Source organism: Loxodonta africana, chromosome 16 (genome assembly GCF_030014295.1).
Source record: "Loxodonta africana isolate mLoxAfr1 chromosome 16, mLoxAfr1.hap2, whole genome shotgun sequence".
NCBI classification, from domain to species: Eukaryota; Metazoa; Chordata; class Mammalia; order Proboscidea; family Elephantidae; genus Loxodonta; species Loxodonta africana.
The window spans coordinates 12,750,786-12,770,558 of record NC_087357.1 but is presented as its reverse complement, the minus strand read 5'-3'; the positions used below and the strand labels follow the sequence as shown (position 1 = coordinate 12,770,558).

The 19,773-nt window shown below is 44.4% G+C and overlaps 1 protein-coding gene across 1 annotated transcript in view; it reads left to right on the top strand.

The window, feature by feature from the left end:
* DMBT1 (deleted in malignant brain tumors 1) overlaps positions 1-19,773 on the top strand; it is a 233,323-nt gene that overhangs the window by 131,865 nt on the left and 81,685 nt on the right. The window contains exons 15-17 of the mRNA XM_064269899.1: positions 3,823-4,137; positions 12,249-12,563; positions 17,428-17,452. Coding sequence (XP_064125969.1) covers positions 3,823-4,137; positions 12,249-12,563; positions 17,428-17,452 — 655 coding nt within the window. The remainder of the gene's footprint in view (positions 1-3,822; positions 4,138-12,248; positions 12,564-17,427; positions 17,453-19,773) is intronic.

Here is a 19,773-nt window from a genome sequence, read left to right as displayed (position 1 = left end):
CTGGGGTGTCAACACCACTGGGACCTTAGCATTTGGGCTGTCCCATCTGCAGTGAGCATAACAAAGAGCTTCTAAGTGTTAGGGAGCAGCATCGTATGTCTTGCTCAGAACAATAGCACTATAACTTATCAGTTTGACGAACAACTGCAGAGGAAGGCAAGCTTGGAGTGGATTTTGCCATCCAAAGGCACACAGGTGTGGTTTAGGGATGCCAGCACACTGGGCACTCAGCTAACAGTTGGCCAACTCTGGAGCAAGCCAGTTGTTGTCGAATTGATTTTGACTCATAGTGACCCTATGTATGTCAGAGTAGAACTGTGCTCCACAGGGTTCTCAATGGCTGATTTTTCAGAAGTAGATCGCCAGACCTTTCTTCCAAGGTACCTCTGGTGGACTTGAACCACCAACCTTCCGGCTAGCAGCCAAGCCTTTTAACCATTTGTACCACTCAGGGATGCCACAGTAGTCATTCCACAATCAAAATGGTGAAGACGGCGCTCCTCAGGGAACTGTCTTACAAGAAGCCATGTGTAGCAACCCCCTTGGCTCCCTATAGCCCCTTCACACTCAGTAGCTCAGCAAGGATTGCAGAGCTCACCTCCCAAATATCACTCTGTGCACTCTTCTCTATCCCCACTGCCACTGGCTTGAATTAGCGTCTTGGGATGTTCTGCCCAGGCAGCACCAACAGCCTCAGAGCTCATTTCCCTGTCCAGACCCTTCCTCTTCCAGTCCATCTTGCTACAAGAAATGTCCTTCTATACTGTACCTCTGGGCTTTCCCAGCTTAAGACTCTGCCTGACTCCTCTTGCTCCCCAAGAAGCCAGGTCCCATACGTGATGGCGAAGGCCTTTCATGCCTAGCCCTGCTGACCTCTCAGCCCCAAGGCCAGCTGTGTGTTGCCCCCAGCCTCCCCTGCCCACATTCTGGCCTCACTGTCCAGTGTTTCTCCAAGGGCAACCACCTGAGATACAGACCAACCAATGCCATTGTTCCTGTTAGCCCAGCGCTGTCCCTCTACAGCCTGAGGGTCTCCTGGATGGGGTAGCCTTTCTCCCCTGTGCCCTCCTTCTCGTCCTACACGCCCTTAGGGCAGAATTTTTCACAGTAAATAGCAGTACTACTCTCCCTGTTTGTCTCCTTCGCTAGACTGGGAATACCAGCACCTCAAAAGCAGGAAGAGTATCTTACTCATCTTTGAGAGCTGTTTGGAGCTCTCGCAGGGGAGCACAGCTACTCACATGCCCTTGACATCTGCCATCCCACTGATTGCTGGGGTCGATTCTGCTGATCTGGATGGCTAGGCAGCTGACCCCTTCCTCCCTCACGGCTCCATGTGTATCCCTCCTGAAGCTGTGCACTAGGTCAAAGAGGATGACCTTCCTGATAGAGGAAAAAATAAAGACAAACCCAGGAGATATTAGAAAAGATCAAGTGAATTAAAAAGCAAGGTTGAATGTGTATGTAAACTGCCACTCAATTAAAGAAAAATGTTCCTGTGTTAACTACAGATAGCTGAAGATGCATGTTAGAATATCCCAAAACCCATTGCAATCAAGTTGATTCTGACTCATAGGAACTGTACTGGACAGAGTAGAGCTGCCCCTTAGGGTTTCAAAGGAGCAACTGGTGGACTTGAACTGCTAACTTCCTGGTTAGCAGCCATAGCTCTTAACCACTGTGCCACTAGGGCTCCATTAGAATGTAGTGGCTGATGAAAAGTTGGAATAACTGGTACAAACATATATCCGATTACGAGGAAGAGTTTTAAGATCGAATGCGTCCTGCAGCAAAAGTGTGAGGAAAAGTGATTCTAGAACATGGGTTCCCAAACTTGGCTGTGGGGCAGCAACACTTAGATTGTTAAAATACAGATTGCCAGGCCCAGTTCCTCTGAAACTTGAGTTGGTGGTTCTGGTGTGGGGGCCACGAGGCTGCCGTCTGATGCCTGGCTGTGGTGCGGGGTTCCTTGATCCCGATTGTGCTTTAACTCTGGGTTCTAACATGGCCGCTGTGTCTCAGTTTGCTACAGGAAGAACTTGAGAGGACTGGGACCTGGAGAAAGGCCATGGAAGGTACACCTCAAGAGAAGCACCGTCCACCACATGGAGCAGCGCGAAGGTGAGCCTCAGCCATGAAAACCCCCTTCTGACCTGGGGGGAAGGTCCCCTCCTCCCCAAGCAGGATGAGTTTCTTATCTCCAAAAATAAGGCCACTCAGTTTTTATTTCTGCTCAACAAAGAGGGGTGCCCTCAGACCATTAGCTAATTTCATGGTTCTTACACATTAGAGAAAGAGCCCTGGTGGAACAGTGGTTAAAGTGCTCGGCTGCTAACTGAAAGGTAGGCAGTTCAAACCTACCCAGCAGCTCCATGGAAGAAAGACCTGGCGATCTGCCCCTGTAAAGATTACAGCCTAGGAAATCCCATGGGGCAGTTCTACTCTGTCTTACGGGGTCACTGTGGGTTGGAATCAACTCGACGGCACCCAACAACAGCACACATTAGAAACTGGCTTAAGCGTCTCTGTCTCAGGTGTTCTCAAATTTGGGGATGCACAATAATCTCTGTTGAACACGCAAAATCCTGGGCCCCACCCCAGATATTCTGATTTAATGGATGGGGGTGCCTCAGGAATCTGCCTCCTCAGAGATGTGGAAAATGGGCTGTGTGAGGGCCACACTTTGAGAAGCACCACCCTGTGGCCACCGGGAGGTGGTAAGAAAGCAGGAGCCCAACACGGCCAGCAGCTGGCCAGGAGAATGCATTTCTATCCCCGCCCTGTCATTACACATCTGTAAAATGGAGATAAAAGAAACTGCCAGCTCCAAAGCCCCCCCCCCGACCCCATTGGAGGCACGTTGCACATGTTTGCGCATTAGTGCCTTTGAGCAGGTCCGTTAGTATCTCACTTTGCAGAAGAGGAAATGAGAGGTTAAGCCCAGCTCCCACAGTAGGAGAGGGCGAGGTGTCCTTGGGAATAACGCACAATGAGTAAATTTGTTATCCACTCGCTTTTTTCCAATAGCCTGGACTCATCACTGACAACAATACAGCAAAAACTATTCAAGAGTCCAGAAGACAGTTCTTAAGCTAAAATATCAGGGTGGGAGCCTGGAACCTGAGACCTCCTATCTCCTTTGTTGTTATTGTTAGCTGTCGTTGAGTCAGCCTCTGACTCATGGTGACCCCATGCACAACAGGATCAGACTGTTGTGATCCATAGGGTTTTCATTAGCTGATTTTCGGAGGTAGATTGCCAGGTCTTTCCTCCTAGCCTGTCTTAGCTCCACTGAAACCTGTTCAGCATCATAGCAACATGCAAGCCTCCGCTGACAGATGGGTGGTGGCTTCTCATGAGGCACATTGGCAGGGAATCAAACCCTGGTCTCCTGCATGCAAGGCAAGAGTTCTACCACCGTTGCTCCCCATCTCCTTAGATGCAGATATTCTTACCACAGTGGGTGGGGCAATCCAGACTGAAGTGCTTTCGAGGAGAACAAAGCAAAGTCCGTGCGTCCAACCATAAGGCAGAACTAAACTGGTGGCATAGACAATCCAGCCGAGAGAGGAGGGCCCACCAGGAGTAGTCGGAATGAGCCAGGTTCCCATCTGCCCCTCACTAACTATGTGACCTCTGGAGAGCTGTGCTGTTGTCCTTCCCCGTTTCCTCTCTGGTGAAATGAGGATAACAATCCTCTGCAAGGTAGCTAGGTGGCACTCCATGGATGGTAGTTACCAGGATGACAACAGTGGTGGTGAAGATGACGACTCCATTCACCAATTCTTTGGTGGGGGTTGGGGGTCTGCCTTTCTCCTGAAGAGTGGCTTGCCGTGCAGCTCGTGGAAGGTTCTGGAAGGTGTTCTGGCCGTGTCGAGGTGTATTTTGAAGGCACATGGGGCACGGTGTGTGATGACCTGTGGGGCAAGAACGAAGCTCAGGTGGTGTGCCGGCAGCTGGGCTGTGGGACAGCCGTGTCCGCCCCCGGAGAGGCCCACTTTGGCCAGGGCACCGGCCCCATTCTTCTGGACAATGTGCAGTGCTCCGGGACAGAGGCCTACCTGGGGCAGTGCTCCCACGCCGGCTGGTTTGCCCACAACTGTGGGCATGGGGAAGATGCCGGAGTCATCTGCTCAGGTAAATCTATCTTTTCTGAGAGTTTGTTTTTCATCTTTTCCAAATTTTTCCTTGAGTCTCCTCCTTTCTCCCCAACATGAGAGAATGTCTTTGTAATGTATCGTTTGCTGGGTAGGAAAGTCCCTGTCTGCTTGGGTGTTGAGCCATTCTTCCTTAAGAAAGACACTCATATTGGAACATTTTCTCCCATGGTATTTATGGAGCAGAAAATACCCTAAATATGACCCCAATCCTCCTGTGTCTATTTGAGAAGCCCAGGGTAAGAATATGGGAAGAGATTCTAGATCTGAAGTCAAAAGACTTTGTCCACAGGACCAGCTACCTAATTTGCAGGTCCTGGTGCAAAATCCAACTGTGGGTTCTCTTGTTCAAAAATTATTAAGAATTTCAAGATGGCGACAGCAGAGCAATGAAACTCGCCTAAGCTCAGGGCCTTGTAGGACTGCACAGATCTCGCACAGGCGGTGCTCCCAGGCCATCCCTCTGATAGATATTCCTCCACCCCTCGCTCAACACACATCCCTCCCGCCCCTCCTGTTAATGTGGCTTTCTGCACATCATTTAGCCTTCATCTGGCAAAATGGGCATACCAATAATAATAACTACGGTAATAACTGTTGTTGTCGTTAGGTTCCCGGTCCTGCTCCATCCTCACAATGTTGCTGTTTGACCCCAGCCCACCGTTGCAGCCTCTGTGTGTGTCAATCCATCACGTTGAGGGTCTCCCTTACAATAATACTAGCGATGCCTTTTCTCCCTCCCTCACGTACTGTTGTGGGAATGAGTTGCCTTCATTGTTCAGATCCATTTCAGAGCCATAAAAACACGCTACCAATGATGCTATGCATGGTAGGTCTGCTTCTTGAGGAAATCAACCTATTAGAGACGAAATCAGCCGTATTACTAATAAACCAATTTTGAACAGTGGGTCAAGGTCTAGAGCCAGGGAGAGCACAAGAAGAGGAAGCCCCCCGCCGTTGCTCCTCAGTGGCCCACTGTGGGGAGAAAATGTATCCCCCACCCCCTGCTCATTCCTCCCCAAACCCAACCTGCCAGGAAGCAGGGTCTGAGCCATCATGAAGCGGCCAAGAGCAAAACATCCAATTCCTTCAACAAACATTGATTTCAGAAGGCTTTGCAGACTCCAAACCAAACCAGACCAGTTGCCATCAAGTTGATTCTGACTCATGGTGACCCCATGTGCTCAGAGTAGAACTTCTCTCCATAGGGTTTTCAAGGCTGTGACCTTTCAGGAGAAGCTCACCAGGGTTCAAGCCACCAACCTCTAAGTTAGTAGTTGGGCGTTTAAACATTTGCACTACCCAGGGACTCCCAGCAGTGGACAAAATGTCCCTGGCCAGGGGACTGACTTAGGAACTACTGAATGTGCCAGCCTCAGTCAGAAGCAGTGAACTCATTTGGTGACAGGGAGACTAGACCTGGGCTGTCCCGGTTGGGACCTCTCCCACTGCAGGGACTGGAGGTTGCCTTGAGAGTTCTAGTCATTATACTATCATCTCCAAGGCTTCTCATCCACCTTCAGGGTAAAGGCACCCCCTCTGACCTCCTGGGCCCTCAGGACCTTCCTCACAGTCAAATGAAGCTGGACCTTTCCAAAACCCTCCCTGTGAGTCCTAGGCCCAGCAGGACAGGGCAGAATCCATTTTTACCCCATCTGGGCTCCCCAGGCAGCCTGGGTGCGTAGGCTGTGCCACCATCTCAGCCAGCGTGTCCTCGGACCAGGCCCCTTGAGAGGGAAGAAGGGGCTGAGAATAATCCAGTTAGCAAATTGTTCTAAGTATAAATCTTACTTAAGAGGAATTTAAAAACTCTTTCCAAGTACCCTTTTAAATGATGGTTCTCAAACACAATTTAGCCCCCTAGGGAACATTTGGCAATGTCTAGAGACCTTTTTGGTTGTCACACCTGGGTGGAGCTATGGTCATCTAATGGGTAGAGACCAGGGATGCTGTTTAACATCCTGCAATGCATAGGACAGCCCTCACAACAATGAATTTTCCAGCCCTGAAGTCAGTGGTGCCGAGGTTGAGAAACCCTGCTCTAGAATCGAGCAGTTATAACTCACAAATACTGACTATACCACGGACTGCGAGAAGAATGAACAAGTCTGTCTTAGAAGAAGTACATCCAGACTGCTCCTTGGAAGTGAGGATGGCAAGACTTCTTCTCACGTACTTTGGACATATTATCAGGAGGGACCAGTACCTGGAGAAGAACATCATGCTTGGTAGAGTGGAGTGTCATTGAAAAAGAGGAGGACCCTCAACAAGATGGATTGGCACAGTGGCTGCAACAGAGGGCTCAAACATAGCAATGATTGTGAGGACGGTACAGGACCAGGCAGTGTTTCGTTGTTGTTATAGGGTTGTTATGAGTCAGAACCGACTCGATGATGCCTAACAATAAGATAACAACATAGCTGAATTGGTTAATTTCAGTAATTATTTATGAATTAATAATCAATTGATAATTAATAATTAATTGCTTTAATGACAAAGGTAGCATTGTCTATAACTCCTTCCCCAAGTCTCAGTCTTGCTCTAGTTTTCAATATACTTTCCAATACTTTTATCTGAATTCCCCTTGTGTCATTTGGGGGAGGGGGAAGAATAATCCAATTTTTTTCAAATATGGCATTTTCAGAGATTTACTGACTCATTAGTGTAATGTCAAGTGCCCGAAGTCCAGGTGTGCCATCTTGGAAGGGCCTCAGGGCATAAAGTCCATCTGGCCCTGAGGCAAGTTCCAGTTTGCCAACCATTTTCTGCCCATTTTATTTTATATGTATTCTATTTTATATATATTCTTGCAATGATTCCTCATTCTATTTTATATATATTCTTGCAATGATTCCCATCTTGCAAATAAGGAAACTGAGATTCAGAGAGGCTCAGTGACTTTATCAAAGTCACACAGCAAAAACTGAGGTCTCTGGAGTCTATTATATCCAGTGCTCTGTCCCTCCACCGAACATGCCTACACTTTGGAAAAATTGACCTGAAGGTAGGCCAGATTTGAAATGTTCAGAGTTGTCTTTGATGCCCTGCGAATAACGGCACCCTTCCTACCTGCTTCAGGGCCCCCTGACACACTCATAAACCCCAATCCCTTGCCCAATCCCCAGATGCAGAGAACCCCAATTTATTTAAATATGATCTTCCAAAGCCCCCCTTCCTACACCACCAAAAAGCACAGTTCCCTTGGCCATTTCCTTAAGGACTCTTTCCCAGCGATGTTGGGTGCGGAAATGAGCAACTGACCACAAGAGGGAGAGAAGGAATGGTAATAAAGTAGTCAGTTCCAGTATTTCTGAAATACCCCTACAGTACAGCCCTAAGCAGAGAAGCTCTTTGAAATACTTTTATCTTAAAATGTCATATGGATTTTTACTTCCAGTGTATAATAAAATCATACTTATTTTAATATAAAAGCAATGTTTTAAATACTTGACATGAGGTAAAATTGGTCCTTTAGGAAGACGCAGCCTATCTCTCCCCTGACATGTCCCCTCCTCCACCCTCAGGTAGAGAAATGTAGAAAACCAAGCCCAGTTGAGCGGACTGGGGTATTCCCGAGCATAGAGTTTAGACTAAGATGTTTGTATCTCAACACATATTGATAAGAATCTGAAGGGTTTTCCTTCCAATGTTTCAATGCCTTAAACCACTGAGGAATAGCCACATATAAGAATAATTCTAGGCTGAGGTTTTTCCACGGTGTCTTAGCAGTCGGGTGACAGCTGACCCTTCAAGCAAGCACAGGGAATTTCAGAATTTTCATCATCACTAATAGACTCCAGTTACATTCAATTTCCTTTCTCCTAGAAAATGAATACGACACTTCGGGAGATTTTGGTAAGAACTACACCTAGTACGCTTTAACAGAACATCCACAGACGCCCCCAGTCCTCTGGTTGTATTGACCGACACCAACACAGCGCAGGGGCTGGGAGGGGGGAAGAAAACAGTGACTGAGGGAAGAAAAAAGGCGGCTTCCCTGCTACCTTCCTTTAACCACATGGGAAGCATTTTCTCCCCAAACTGTGTTGTTGTTAGCCAAATGCATTTGAGAAATACACGGAGTGAAGATATGACCATGGTTTAGTAAATTGTCATTCAAAGAGAAGCTGAACTAAAGAAAATCCTGACTTCAGACGCCGAAATAATGGCTCTTTTGGGGTCTGATAAGACACTGCATCAGGACACTGTACCACTCCATTCCTGACAAGCAAATTCAAGATCAATGAAGAGAGGCACACCCTTTCTTGTTAATCTGAGTCCTTTCACCCCCTCTCTTTGAAGTCCCTTTATAAATGCCATAGGAATACACTTTTATTAGCACTTGACCGTTTCGCCTTTCTACCTTCCTGGCAGCAGGTATGTCCGTCCACACAAATAACCCAGGCTAAAAGAACAGTCTGTGCATGACTCTGAGCTGCCCAAATACATGATCAATTTTTCACTTGCCATTGATCAGAAAGAAGCTGCCAAATATATTTCCCAAAGGGTGCCCTTAAGCTCAGCTTCTACTTCATAGGCCCATCACATACATGCTGACCCTCCCCCAGTAAACTCATGCAGACTGTCATGAGTGGCAATGACATGTCATTCATTTCTCTCTGCTCTTAGATGCTGAAATTCTAACGCCATTTCCTGGTGGTAAGTCAAAGTTTCCTAACTCCTAGTTGGACGTGGCTTCATGGGTCATGTGCTTTTCAGTGGTGGGTAGATCACCACTCATACAAATACTTCCAGACAAAACGATTTCACCTGGAAACCCTATGCATTCATCTTGGCTTTTTCTCAATGCACTGGGGACCATCAGAAAGACAACACTCATCGTTCATCACCAGTTAATATTTGCTACTATGTGTCAGGTTTTATAAGGCACTGTTGGAAACAAAATAATGATGGTGTTTATAATTTTATGGGAGAAGTAGAAGCTTTAAAAAATAACTCAAAAACAGGACAAATATGATAAGTGTCAAATGAGGAATAGAAATTAAATGCAATGGAAGCTCAGAGGAGGGAGAGATATCTGTTGGAGGATCAGAGAAAGCTCCATGGAGAAAGGCCATTGGAGACTGACCACACGCCATGTTGAGAGGTGAAATGGGAAAGGAGATAACCGTCCATGGTACAAAGACTCGGGACTGAAAAACTTCAGGCATCCTTGAGAATCACTTTGGGGTTTATTTTTTTCTGAGCCAGTCCAGAGTATGAGTGTCAGGTTGAGGTATTTGGATTGCCAAGAGAGTGTAAGAATTTCTCTCCCTTTCTTTTTTTTTTCTTTTTTAATGCCTCATATCATCTAACATCAGGCTTTTACATAGGTTCTCCATAAATGTTTGTTGTATTAAATCAATTCAAGTAAGAAACACTTGGAAGCCTTGAAATTCATTGAGTAAAGTGGTATCATGCCAATGCTGGACTTAGGGGCAGTAACCCTAGAGACAGGAGTCCCTGGGTGGCACAAACCATTAAGCCTCCAACTACTAGCCAAAAGTTTGGTGGTTCAAACCCATTCAGAGGCACCTTGGAAGACAGGTCTGGCAATCTCCTCCCAAAAGGTCACAACCTTGAAAACCCTATGGAGCTGTTTTACTCTGCACACTTGGAGTCGCCATGAGTTGGAATCCACTCGATGGAATCAAGAACAGCAACCTTAGAGACAGTGTGCAGGATGGATGGGAGGGGAAGTGAGTAGACTTGGGGGACGTGTGAGGGAGACCTATTCATGGGATTGTTCCCTGAGCCCAGAGGAGGGATGCTAAGGACTTGAATAGTCTGAGATTCTATCTTGAGCTCTCTGCCCACACCTATGAAAAGTGACTGACATACAGTCATTCCTTGGTGTCTGCAGATACCAAAGTCCGTGGCTGCTCAAGTTCCTTCTATAAAATGGAGTAGTATTTGCATATAAGCTATGCACATCCTCCTGCATACTGTAGTTTAAGTCATCTCTAGATTACTTAGAACTTTACTTATAGTACTTGATACAATGTAAATGCTATGTAAATGGTTGTTCATGCTTACACTTAACACTTAATGGTTTCTCAGTCTTTGCAGCACTTTATCATGAACCAGAGAGACCATTTTTGCCATTGTAGGGGCAGCTCTAACACTTCCAGGAGTTCCTGCTTCTTTCTGCTTTATTGAGCAAATGTTTTATTTGTTCTCACCGAACTCACAGCCCACTTTGGCAAGCAACATGCTGCTTTTCAAAAGATCTAAGGTTTTTATTTCCTCTTTGAGAGATAGCACTTTACGCTCCCTCTTAGCCTTTGAGGGATTGCTTTGACCATGTCATTGCTTTTCAGGAGCCATTTTTTCATAGAAACAAAGGGTGCACACAAGTAGCAAATGAACAAGACAGACGAACAATGCTCAGACAAGGAGAACTGGAGGGAACTGAGGAGCTGTGAGATGGCGGGAGGCTACAGCAGGGGCTGCTTACACATTGCTTCATTCGCATGGATTTGGCATCATGCTCAGTACACTGCAAATTCAAGTTTTGCTTTTTGAAACTCCTTTTTTTTTCTGAATACTTTCGATCTGCAGCTGGCTAAATCTTCGAAGCAGAACCCACAGATAAGGGTTAACTGTATTTAAAATAGTATGTTTATATTTATTTAACAGTGCTCCATATTATAACTGTCAGAGTCCCAGTTCTTTGTCATCACTTTTGGTCATTTAACATTTTTGAGGTTTTTCATCTTCACTGATTGTACACTCAGGACATTCAGAATTCACCACAGGATAGTAATTCAGTCAATGAAAAATTTACCAAGCCTGTATTATGCATCCTAAACCAAAACTAAACCAAATCCTTTGCCATTGAGTCAGTTCCAACTCACGGCGACACTGTGTGTTACAGAGTAGACCTTCTCCACAGGGTTTTCTTGGCTGTAATCCTTACAGAAGCAGATCTCCAGGTCTTTCTTCTGCAGTGCTGCTGGGTGGATTCAAAACATCAACCTTTGGGTTAGCAGCCAAGCCTAAACCATTTGTGCCACCCAGGGACGTATTAAGCATCCTAGAGGCTATGAAAGCAAATAGTTCTTAACCACATGGAACTTAACTTTCAGTTGGGAAAATTTCTCTTTCATATATGAGTAATTTGTGGCCAATACAGTTAGTCATAAACCTTCCTAACCAGTCCTCCTTCCTTTAATAGTCCCTCGAGCTCCTGTAAGGGGCCTCTTACACTGCTTGTATGTAAAATTGGGTTTCTCTATTAGGGGAGTGAGAAAGAAGAAAGAAGAGGACGGTTACTGTATTTTTATGCAGATAAAGCACATTTTATATACATATATATTTGCCAACCAAGCCCTCCCCCACCCCAGGTAGTTTTGAAGCAACCAAACAACCAACCAAGTTTTGAAACATGCAATGCTAATTTTTTTGCATGTTGCTGTAAAAAAAATTAACAGAGTGTACTTGGTTCTGGGTTTTACTTGCAAAAATATGGAGGGGGAGGCACAGCAGCTAGCAAAAGAGCATAACACATGTATTATTTGCATAAAAATATGGTAACACTTTGTAATTATGATTAGCAACGCCTTTCACTCTCAAATTGTCTGTGTATGGACAAAGAGCCCTGCTTACCTCCCCGACAATGTCTGGTGGCCCCTGCCTTCTGCCTTCTGCACTCCAAGCACACTGGTTTCTTTTAATCCTCAAAAGACCTTTGCTCCCTGCTGTCTCAGGGCCTTAGTACGTGCTTTTCTTTCCTCCTCTCCATCTCTGTGTCTACTTAACTCCTTTCTCTCCTTCTTCCAAGCCTCAGCTCCATCATCACTTTCTTGATTCTTCTCCCTAATCATGCACTATTAAAATGACGTGTGCCTCTCCCCTCTGAGCCTTAGCACTCCCTGCACTTGTAAGTCCACACCTGTGTTTGGATTAATGTGACAGTTTCCTCCAATGAGCATGTAAACTCTGTGACAGCAACAACTAGGCCTGCCCTGTGAGTCACAGGATCCCCAGTGCTATCATCTGTGACATAGTATTTGTTGAGTGGTTAAGCAAATGGGTTGATAGAGAATATGTTCCTGTTCCTAACATGCGGTATTTCTGTCTCTTTGAAAGACTGGCCACAGTTGCAGCTGGTGAACGGGCCCAGCCAATGTTCCGGACGTGTGGAAGTTTTCTATCAGGGCCGGTGGGGCAGGGTTTGTGATGACCGATGGGACATGAATGAAGCCGATGTGGTATGCAGGCAGCTGGGCTGTGGGCGTGCCCTCGCCGCCCCTGTTGAGGCCCAGTTTGGCGAAGGCTCGGGCGAGTTTCTGCTGGATGATGTAGCTTGTACAGGAAGAGAGAGCTTCCTGGGACAGTGCCCTCATGCAGGCTGGTACCTCCATAATTGTGGTCCTGGAGAAGACGCCAGCATAGTCTGTGCAGGTGAGGGCTACCTCCCCCTCCAAGTGCATTATCTGGATTGCGTCTCCACTAATCCCATTGGCAACGCACCCATGCAATCCCAGACCACCTCTGATCACTGATAGGAGCAAAAGCAAAGAGACATTGGTAATTTGAGAGGCTGACTTCATTTACCACAAGATGTTGAAATGGATTTTATACAGAGGAAAAATAGTGGAGAAATGGTGGATCCATTACAAGAATTAGATTTCAAAATAACTGGTGAAAAAGGCATTAGTCAATGGTAACCTTAATCACCCACTGATACTATGGTGAACTCAGAGACGAAAGTCTTTATCATTAAAAGCTTGCAGTCTAATGAAGGTGAAGAAATGAGGAGTTTATAAATTCGAACAGCACGTAGTTTTGTCCTGTTGATTGCAATTTCAGGCCAGTTATGCTAATCACAACCCTCTGGCCAAGTAGTAATAACCGTGATCAGTCCAGTCCAGGGTTTCTCGACCTCAGCTCTACAAGCATTTGGGGATGGATAATTCTTTGTTGTAGGAGACTGTTGGAAACCCTGGTGGCGTAGTGATTAAGTGCTGTGGCTGTTTACCAAAAGGTCAGCAGTTCAAATCCACCAGGTGCTCCTTGGAAACCTTATGGGGCAGTTCTACTGTGTCCTGTAGCGTCACTATGAGTAGGACTTGATGGCAATGTTTGTTTGTTTAATGGGTAGGAGGCTGTGCTGTGCATGGCAGAATGTTTAGTAGCACCCCTGGCCCGTATCCATTAGATGACAGTAGGGCACCCCTGCCAGCCATGCCCCTTCCCATTTGTGACAGCAAAAAATATCTCCTAATATTGCCAAATGTCACCTTGGGGGAGGGGGGAAATCATTGTCAGCTGAGAATCACTAGTCTAGACGTGCAAAAGGATTCCCACTACCACGTGTGACCAATATTTAACCTACCACCAATGCTAAAGACATGAATTTGTGTGCCAGTGGGAAAAAGGAAATCACATGATGGGTCTAAACCCAAACCCATTGCCATCGAGTCAATTCTGACTCATAGCCACCCTAAAGACAGAGTAGAACTGCCCATAGGGTTTCCAAGGCTGTAATCTTTACGGAAGCAGACTGCCACATCTTTCTCCCAAGGAGCGGCCAATCTTTCGCTTAGCAGTCAAGCACTTTAACCATTGCGCCACCAGGGCTCCTTGTAGTGGCTTTAGAGAAGTGAATTTTGTTGCTAAAATCCTCAATTGTATTGAATGAGAAAGATTGTATCTATATGATACTAATGTAATCAGTTAGCTTTTTCAGTCAGTTCATCACATATTGTACGTATGTGTGTTTGGGTTTGTTTTCATTTATGTTTTTGTTTCTTTTTTCCTTCCGCCTTTGATTTGGTTTTGTTTTGTTGGTTTTAGTTGGGGTTTGGTTGAGAATTCCATCAAAGCAGTCTCTTCCGTACAGTCACAGGGTTCCACTTAACTGTGCTGTGTGTGAAATGTCTGTCATCTGTTTGGAGGTGTCAGAGTTTGTACGGTAAAAATAGCACAGCCACGCTGGGTTGAGCGTAAGTTATTAGACACGCTTTGTTCATATTTATACATCTGGTAATTGATAAGTCGTCTGAAATAAGGCAGGAAGGGTCAACATTTTGATTTGGGGGGACTCATATTCTTCCACTTTAAAATTCATTTTTAATTGAAGCATCTCTAGAAACCATTGCCCTTTTTTAAACCAGGTCTTTTCTTTTCCCACTCATTAACAGAGACTGAGCATTTAAAGCCTGCATTGGGTAAGTTCTTACTTTTGTTTTATCAACCTGACATGTTTTCATTCTATGAGCTGCCTGGGCAGGTAATAGGTACATAATAGAAGGAGAAATGGAATCAATGGTGGGAGGAATCAGATGGCTGTATTAGATAGCCATTATTTCCATCTCTGCATTCCTGGGCTTTCCGAGGATTCTACTGTGAGGTTGAAAATGCTGTTGGAACATTTCCTTCCTTTCACAAGAATTGGCTTTGTTTTCATTTCAGTCATGAGGGTTACCCCTTAGTGTTGGTATTTTCATTTTTGCAATGGAATTTCTGTTTAAAGCATTATTTCTACCACCATGCTTATAGAAAAATCTTGATGAATTATTTTTATAGCTTACACATTGTCCAGCCAGCGTTTGTTCTTTCCCACTAGAGGGGGCTCAGTGTGCTGGTGTAGGGACACTGACCCGACTACCCCTAGCTGTTTCTATTCTAGCAGTCACTGAATTCTCAACCCCTCTCTCTACGGAGAATGCTGACGAAGCATTGCTGATGCCCCCAGGTAGGAGGCACTTTTATGTTGAATTTAGAGTATTAGTCCTTATTTTGCCAAATTTTCCTTTTTTAAAAAACAACAGTGTTTGATTGGAATTGCCGAGCCAGATTGGGAAGGGAGAATATAGCCCATGTTTTGTACATGAACTATCAACTTGCTGGTGTATTAGGGAACCAGTGAGTCTTGCAACTAGTAAACCCAACGGGAGCATGTTTAAGGCAGGACTGTTTACCAGCCAAGACTGAGCTTTGGGGTGAGAGAAAGAAGATGGGTTTTCTGGCAGAAGATCAGAGTTTAAGTTTCATCTCTGCCGCTTATGTAGCGTGACCTTGGGCAAGTCACTTACATTCTTTTTACAAAGGGAAATTAGAACACCTGCTTACCAGTGCTCTGTTTGAATTGAACGAGATTGTATACATGAAATGATAGTCAACTCGTATTGAGTGTTTACAACGATCCAGGCGCTGTTCTAAGCACTTTACCTATGTAGTTATTATTTAGTTCTCTAATTCAGGGGTCAGCAAACTTTTTCTATAAAGGACCAGATAGTATCATGCTTTTTGCAAATAACACACCTGTGTAAATAACGCACACACATGTAATGCACGTATTTCATCTAGGAAATAATGCCTGAGGGGGTTGCGTGTTGGCAAAAATGTATAAAGCACACACTATTTGGAAAATACTGCTTTGTAGGCTAGATGGTCTCTGTCACAGTTACCCAACTCTGTTGTTGTAGCACAAATGCAGCTATAGGCAGTTCATAAGCTAATGGCGTGGCTGTTTCTTATTTACAAAAAGAGGCACTAGGCTGGATTTGAACCACGGGCCTTAGCTTGCTGACCCCTGCTCTAATGACTTAATTAATTCTAAGCACTTTGCATGCATGACTTATTTAATTTTTGCAATAACCTTATGAGGTAGGTACTTTCATAATACCCATTTTATGGATGGAGAAACTGAGGCACATAAAAGTTAATCAATTTTTCCAAGGCCATGCCTGTAGGAAGGGGTGGTGTTGCTGGTCTCTGTTCAGTATCAGGTATCTATCATGAACTTGCTTGGCTTTTATGGGGATTTGACATTAAAAACACATAGGCATAGCATTCTGCCCCTCCTATAAAACCGCTGTTGAAGAGGATAGCAGTGGTCCTTCTACAAACTCAATGACTTCCTCTTGGAGGACAGCAATTATCAGACAAGGAGACTTCCATTATGCACCTTGATTTCTGTTACACCTCAACCACCAGAAAGTTCAAAGCTTAATTGAATGATCAGTTAAGTAATTAGCTAAGGGTGTTATTGGTTGGTTGGTTGGTTTTTTGTTTTCCTATTTCTTTCCCTTTCCTCCACGTGGTCATTAGTCTTAATATTTCTCTTTTTCTGATCTTTCTATACAGATAGCTGTACTTTACTGCAAGCCATCTGAAATCTGTTTGGAAGTACAGTAATAGGGTATATGTAACAGATTGATAAAAATGCCACTGAAGCCCTAGGGAAAATGTGTGAAGGCAACTGGGCTCTTAGGGAAGCATGAATCAAGAAGGCAGCTCAGGTGTGGACATGCTGTGGTCACCCCTGCTTTGGTCCCGGTTGGAGAAGCACTGCCGTAGACAGACATTTGGCCTTGAGTTCCAATGGTGACTGGCTTGCTCTCAGGGTGGGAATTCTGTAGAGAATGTATCACACAGTAGGGCTCTTATCATGAGAGTCTCTTCAAAACAATCAAATCAACAAATACTTCTGAGAGCCTATTGTGTCTACCCAGCGGCAACAAGGAAGAAAGCCCTGGCAATCTACTTCTGTAAGATTACAGCCATTGAAAACCCTGTGGAACACAGTTCTACTCTGACTCACATGGGATCACCATGAATCGGAATGGACTCAACAGCAATAGGTTTGGGTTTTTGTTGTCGTTTATGTCCGAGGGACTGTATTTTACCAGGAGTTCACTACATTTTAAAATTTATATATTAGACCTGTCTTATTTTTAAAGATTTGTTGAAAACCAATAAGTAGGCAAAGTAAAAGCTATTCATTTTAATTGTACAAGAAATATTTCAATGTATTTATACCAATAGGTGATGGAAATTCAGCAAACATATTATCAGGTAAGAGAATATTTTTGTGCCTTTTCCCTTGGGATAGTTCTGAGTGTCCATCTAAACCCAGGAGAAAAGTAAATGGGAGAGATTTGCTGTTACTTTACGGAGTGGCTCAATATAACCTGCCCCTTATAGTTGAGTTTATGGAAACCTGGTTTTTGGGGGGTCACCCAATAGATTTGCTAACTTCTTAAGAAAAAAAAAGTGAAAAAAATATTGGAAACCCTTTTGACTCTGAGAATGTCTAAACTCTCTCTTTTTTTTCACAAATGACATGCTTCAAGCTTTCTTTGGAAGGATAATCATTTGATCACATGTAATGTTTACTTATTACACAGATTTCCTATTTCTCCTACAACAAACCTTGTCTCGTGGCCCTTTTTCTTCATTTTCAATGGCATCATTGTGGTGTCTTCACATCTTTCTCTGACCCTGACCACTCTTCTGCCTCTCTCTTCTACTTTTAAAGACCTTGTGATTACATCGGGCCCACCTGGATAATTTGGACTAGTCTCTATTTTAAGGTCAGCTGATTGGCAACATTAATTCCCTTTTGTCACGTAACCTAACATATTCACAAGTCCCTGGGCTTAGGATGTGGACAATCTTTGAGGGCAAGTATTATGCCGATCACATTTAGTTATTAAATACAGCTCTGTAGTTGCCACTGCTCAATGGTACAGAGATGGACACCTCACTCAGGACATACACTGAAATACGGTGACCCAACAGCAAGTAAAGAGAGGAAAGGTGTCATAAAAGAGGGCGAGCATCTACCCAAGCAAATGCAAAACAACCAACAATTGTGATCCCCTTCCAGTCATTTCTTCTGTGGGTGTTCCTTATGGGTATTGTCAGTAATTCCTGTGACCAGATATGGCATCTGGAGAGCAGGTGAGAACGTGGGATCCTGTGGAGCCATGGAGAGGTTTTATGCTGGGGAACACTTACGACACAGAGAAAGGCCAGTAATAAAACAGACTTAAAAATAAAATAAGCAGAACAAGTGAATGAAAGTGTCAGGGACCCCTGATGGTCTGGACCATCACACCAACTCTTAGGTATAATATTCAGACCAAAACCACATACACCTGCTCCTCACTTATCAACTATCCCATTATCCAACATTTATGACAATAGTAAAAAATCTACCATCTGACTATTTTGCTCATTCATGAAGTAAGTCTGTCTGGCAGTAACAAAAGCTGCGGTGTGAGATGACAGTAATGCTGGCTATGATGGTTAAAGTTATGTGTCACACTGGCTGGTTGAGTCTCAGTGGTTTGGCAGTTATGTAGTGATGTAATTTGGCAGTTGTGTAATGATGTAGTCATTCTCCATTTTGTGACCTGATATAGTCCTCCTCCATTTTTGCATAATGCCATTTTTCACATAATGACCTGGTCTTAGAACCTAACCATGTCAATAAGTGAGGAGTGGTATAATTCTGGTCACAAAACAACCAAGACCTGCATTTGGACATTGAATTTGGAAGAAAGGCAGGATGGGAATGGGGGAGGATCAGGGGACCAAGGATCAGTGGCCAAGAAGTAACTGAGCATTTTCATCACTTACACAGTGGTCACTTCAGAGTTGAGGCAAAACTTCATCTTGGGAAATCTCAGGAAGCCCCTGGATGGCCACACATCTCTCAAGTCACTGGGAGAAGTTACTTACTGTTAACAGATGTTTCTTTATTACAGTTCTACCTGCTGCCATCTCAACCCCTACCTCTCCTATAGCTGCTGCACATTCAACATCATCAGGTAGGACAACTCTACCACCATTACCAAATTTATCATAGCTCCTAAATTGCACTGTAACTATGGCTGGTGGCTCTGCTGCCATCACTCGATACTACTAATGGTCCAGAGGCTGAATGGCTGAGAGGTTGAATGGTTGAATAATGTTGAGATTGAATGATTTGAGAAGATACAAGGGGAGCCTGAGAGGGTCTGCATTTCCCCGCTGTCCAAATGCACTTTACATTTAATCATGTATGGTGTTACTGTCAAAGAACAAGATAACACAATATTGCTCATTTCACATCCTTTGAAAATGCAAAGAAAACAGAAAAAGAGGTTGGTGTGTGTGTGTGGTTCTGTGTGTGTGTCTATGTACGTGTGTTATAGACAGATGAATGAAAGGGTCACCTCATATCTTTTGAATTTATGAAAATAAACTACAGATCTGGCCTAATGTCTAGGAAACATCCCTCTTGGAAAGACTGGATTATTTTCCTACACTTGTAAATCACACAACCGGGGTATACTTCTTCCTCACCGTGGGGAGTGGTGGTCTCCATTCTGTGCAGTTTTCATTCTGTCGTGCTAGTTGACACCGTCTCGGGTCATTGCTGGCCTTTCAGATACACCATCATATAACTCATATAAGGAGCCCTGGTGGTGCAGTGGTTAAGCACTGCTAACTGAAAGATGACACAACCTTGCTTCCTGAAAGTGAAGGAGACTTGAAGGACTTACTAATGAAGATCAAAGACCACAGCCTTCAGTATGGATTGCACCTCAACATAAAGAAAACAAAAATCCTCACAACTGGACCAATAAGCAATAAACAGAGAAAAGATTGAAGTTGTCAAGGATTTCATTTTACTTGGATCCACGATCAACAGCCATGGAAGCAGCAGCCAAGAAATCAAAAGACGCATTGCATTGGGTAAATCTGCTGCAAAGGACCTCTTTAAAGTGTTGAAGAGCAAAGATGTCACCTTGAAGACTAAGGTGTACCTGACCCAAGCCATGGTATTTTCAATCATATCATACACATGTGAAAGCTGGACAATGAATAAGGAAGA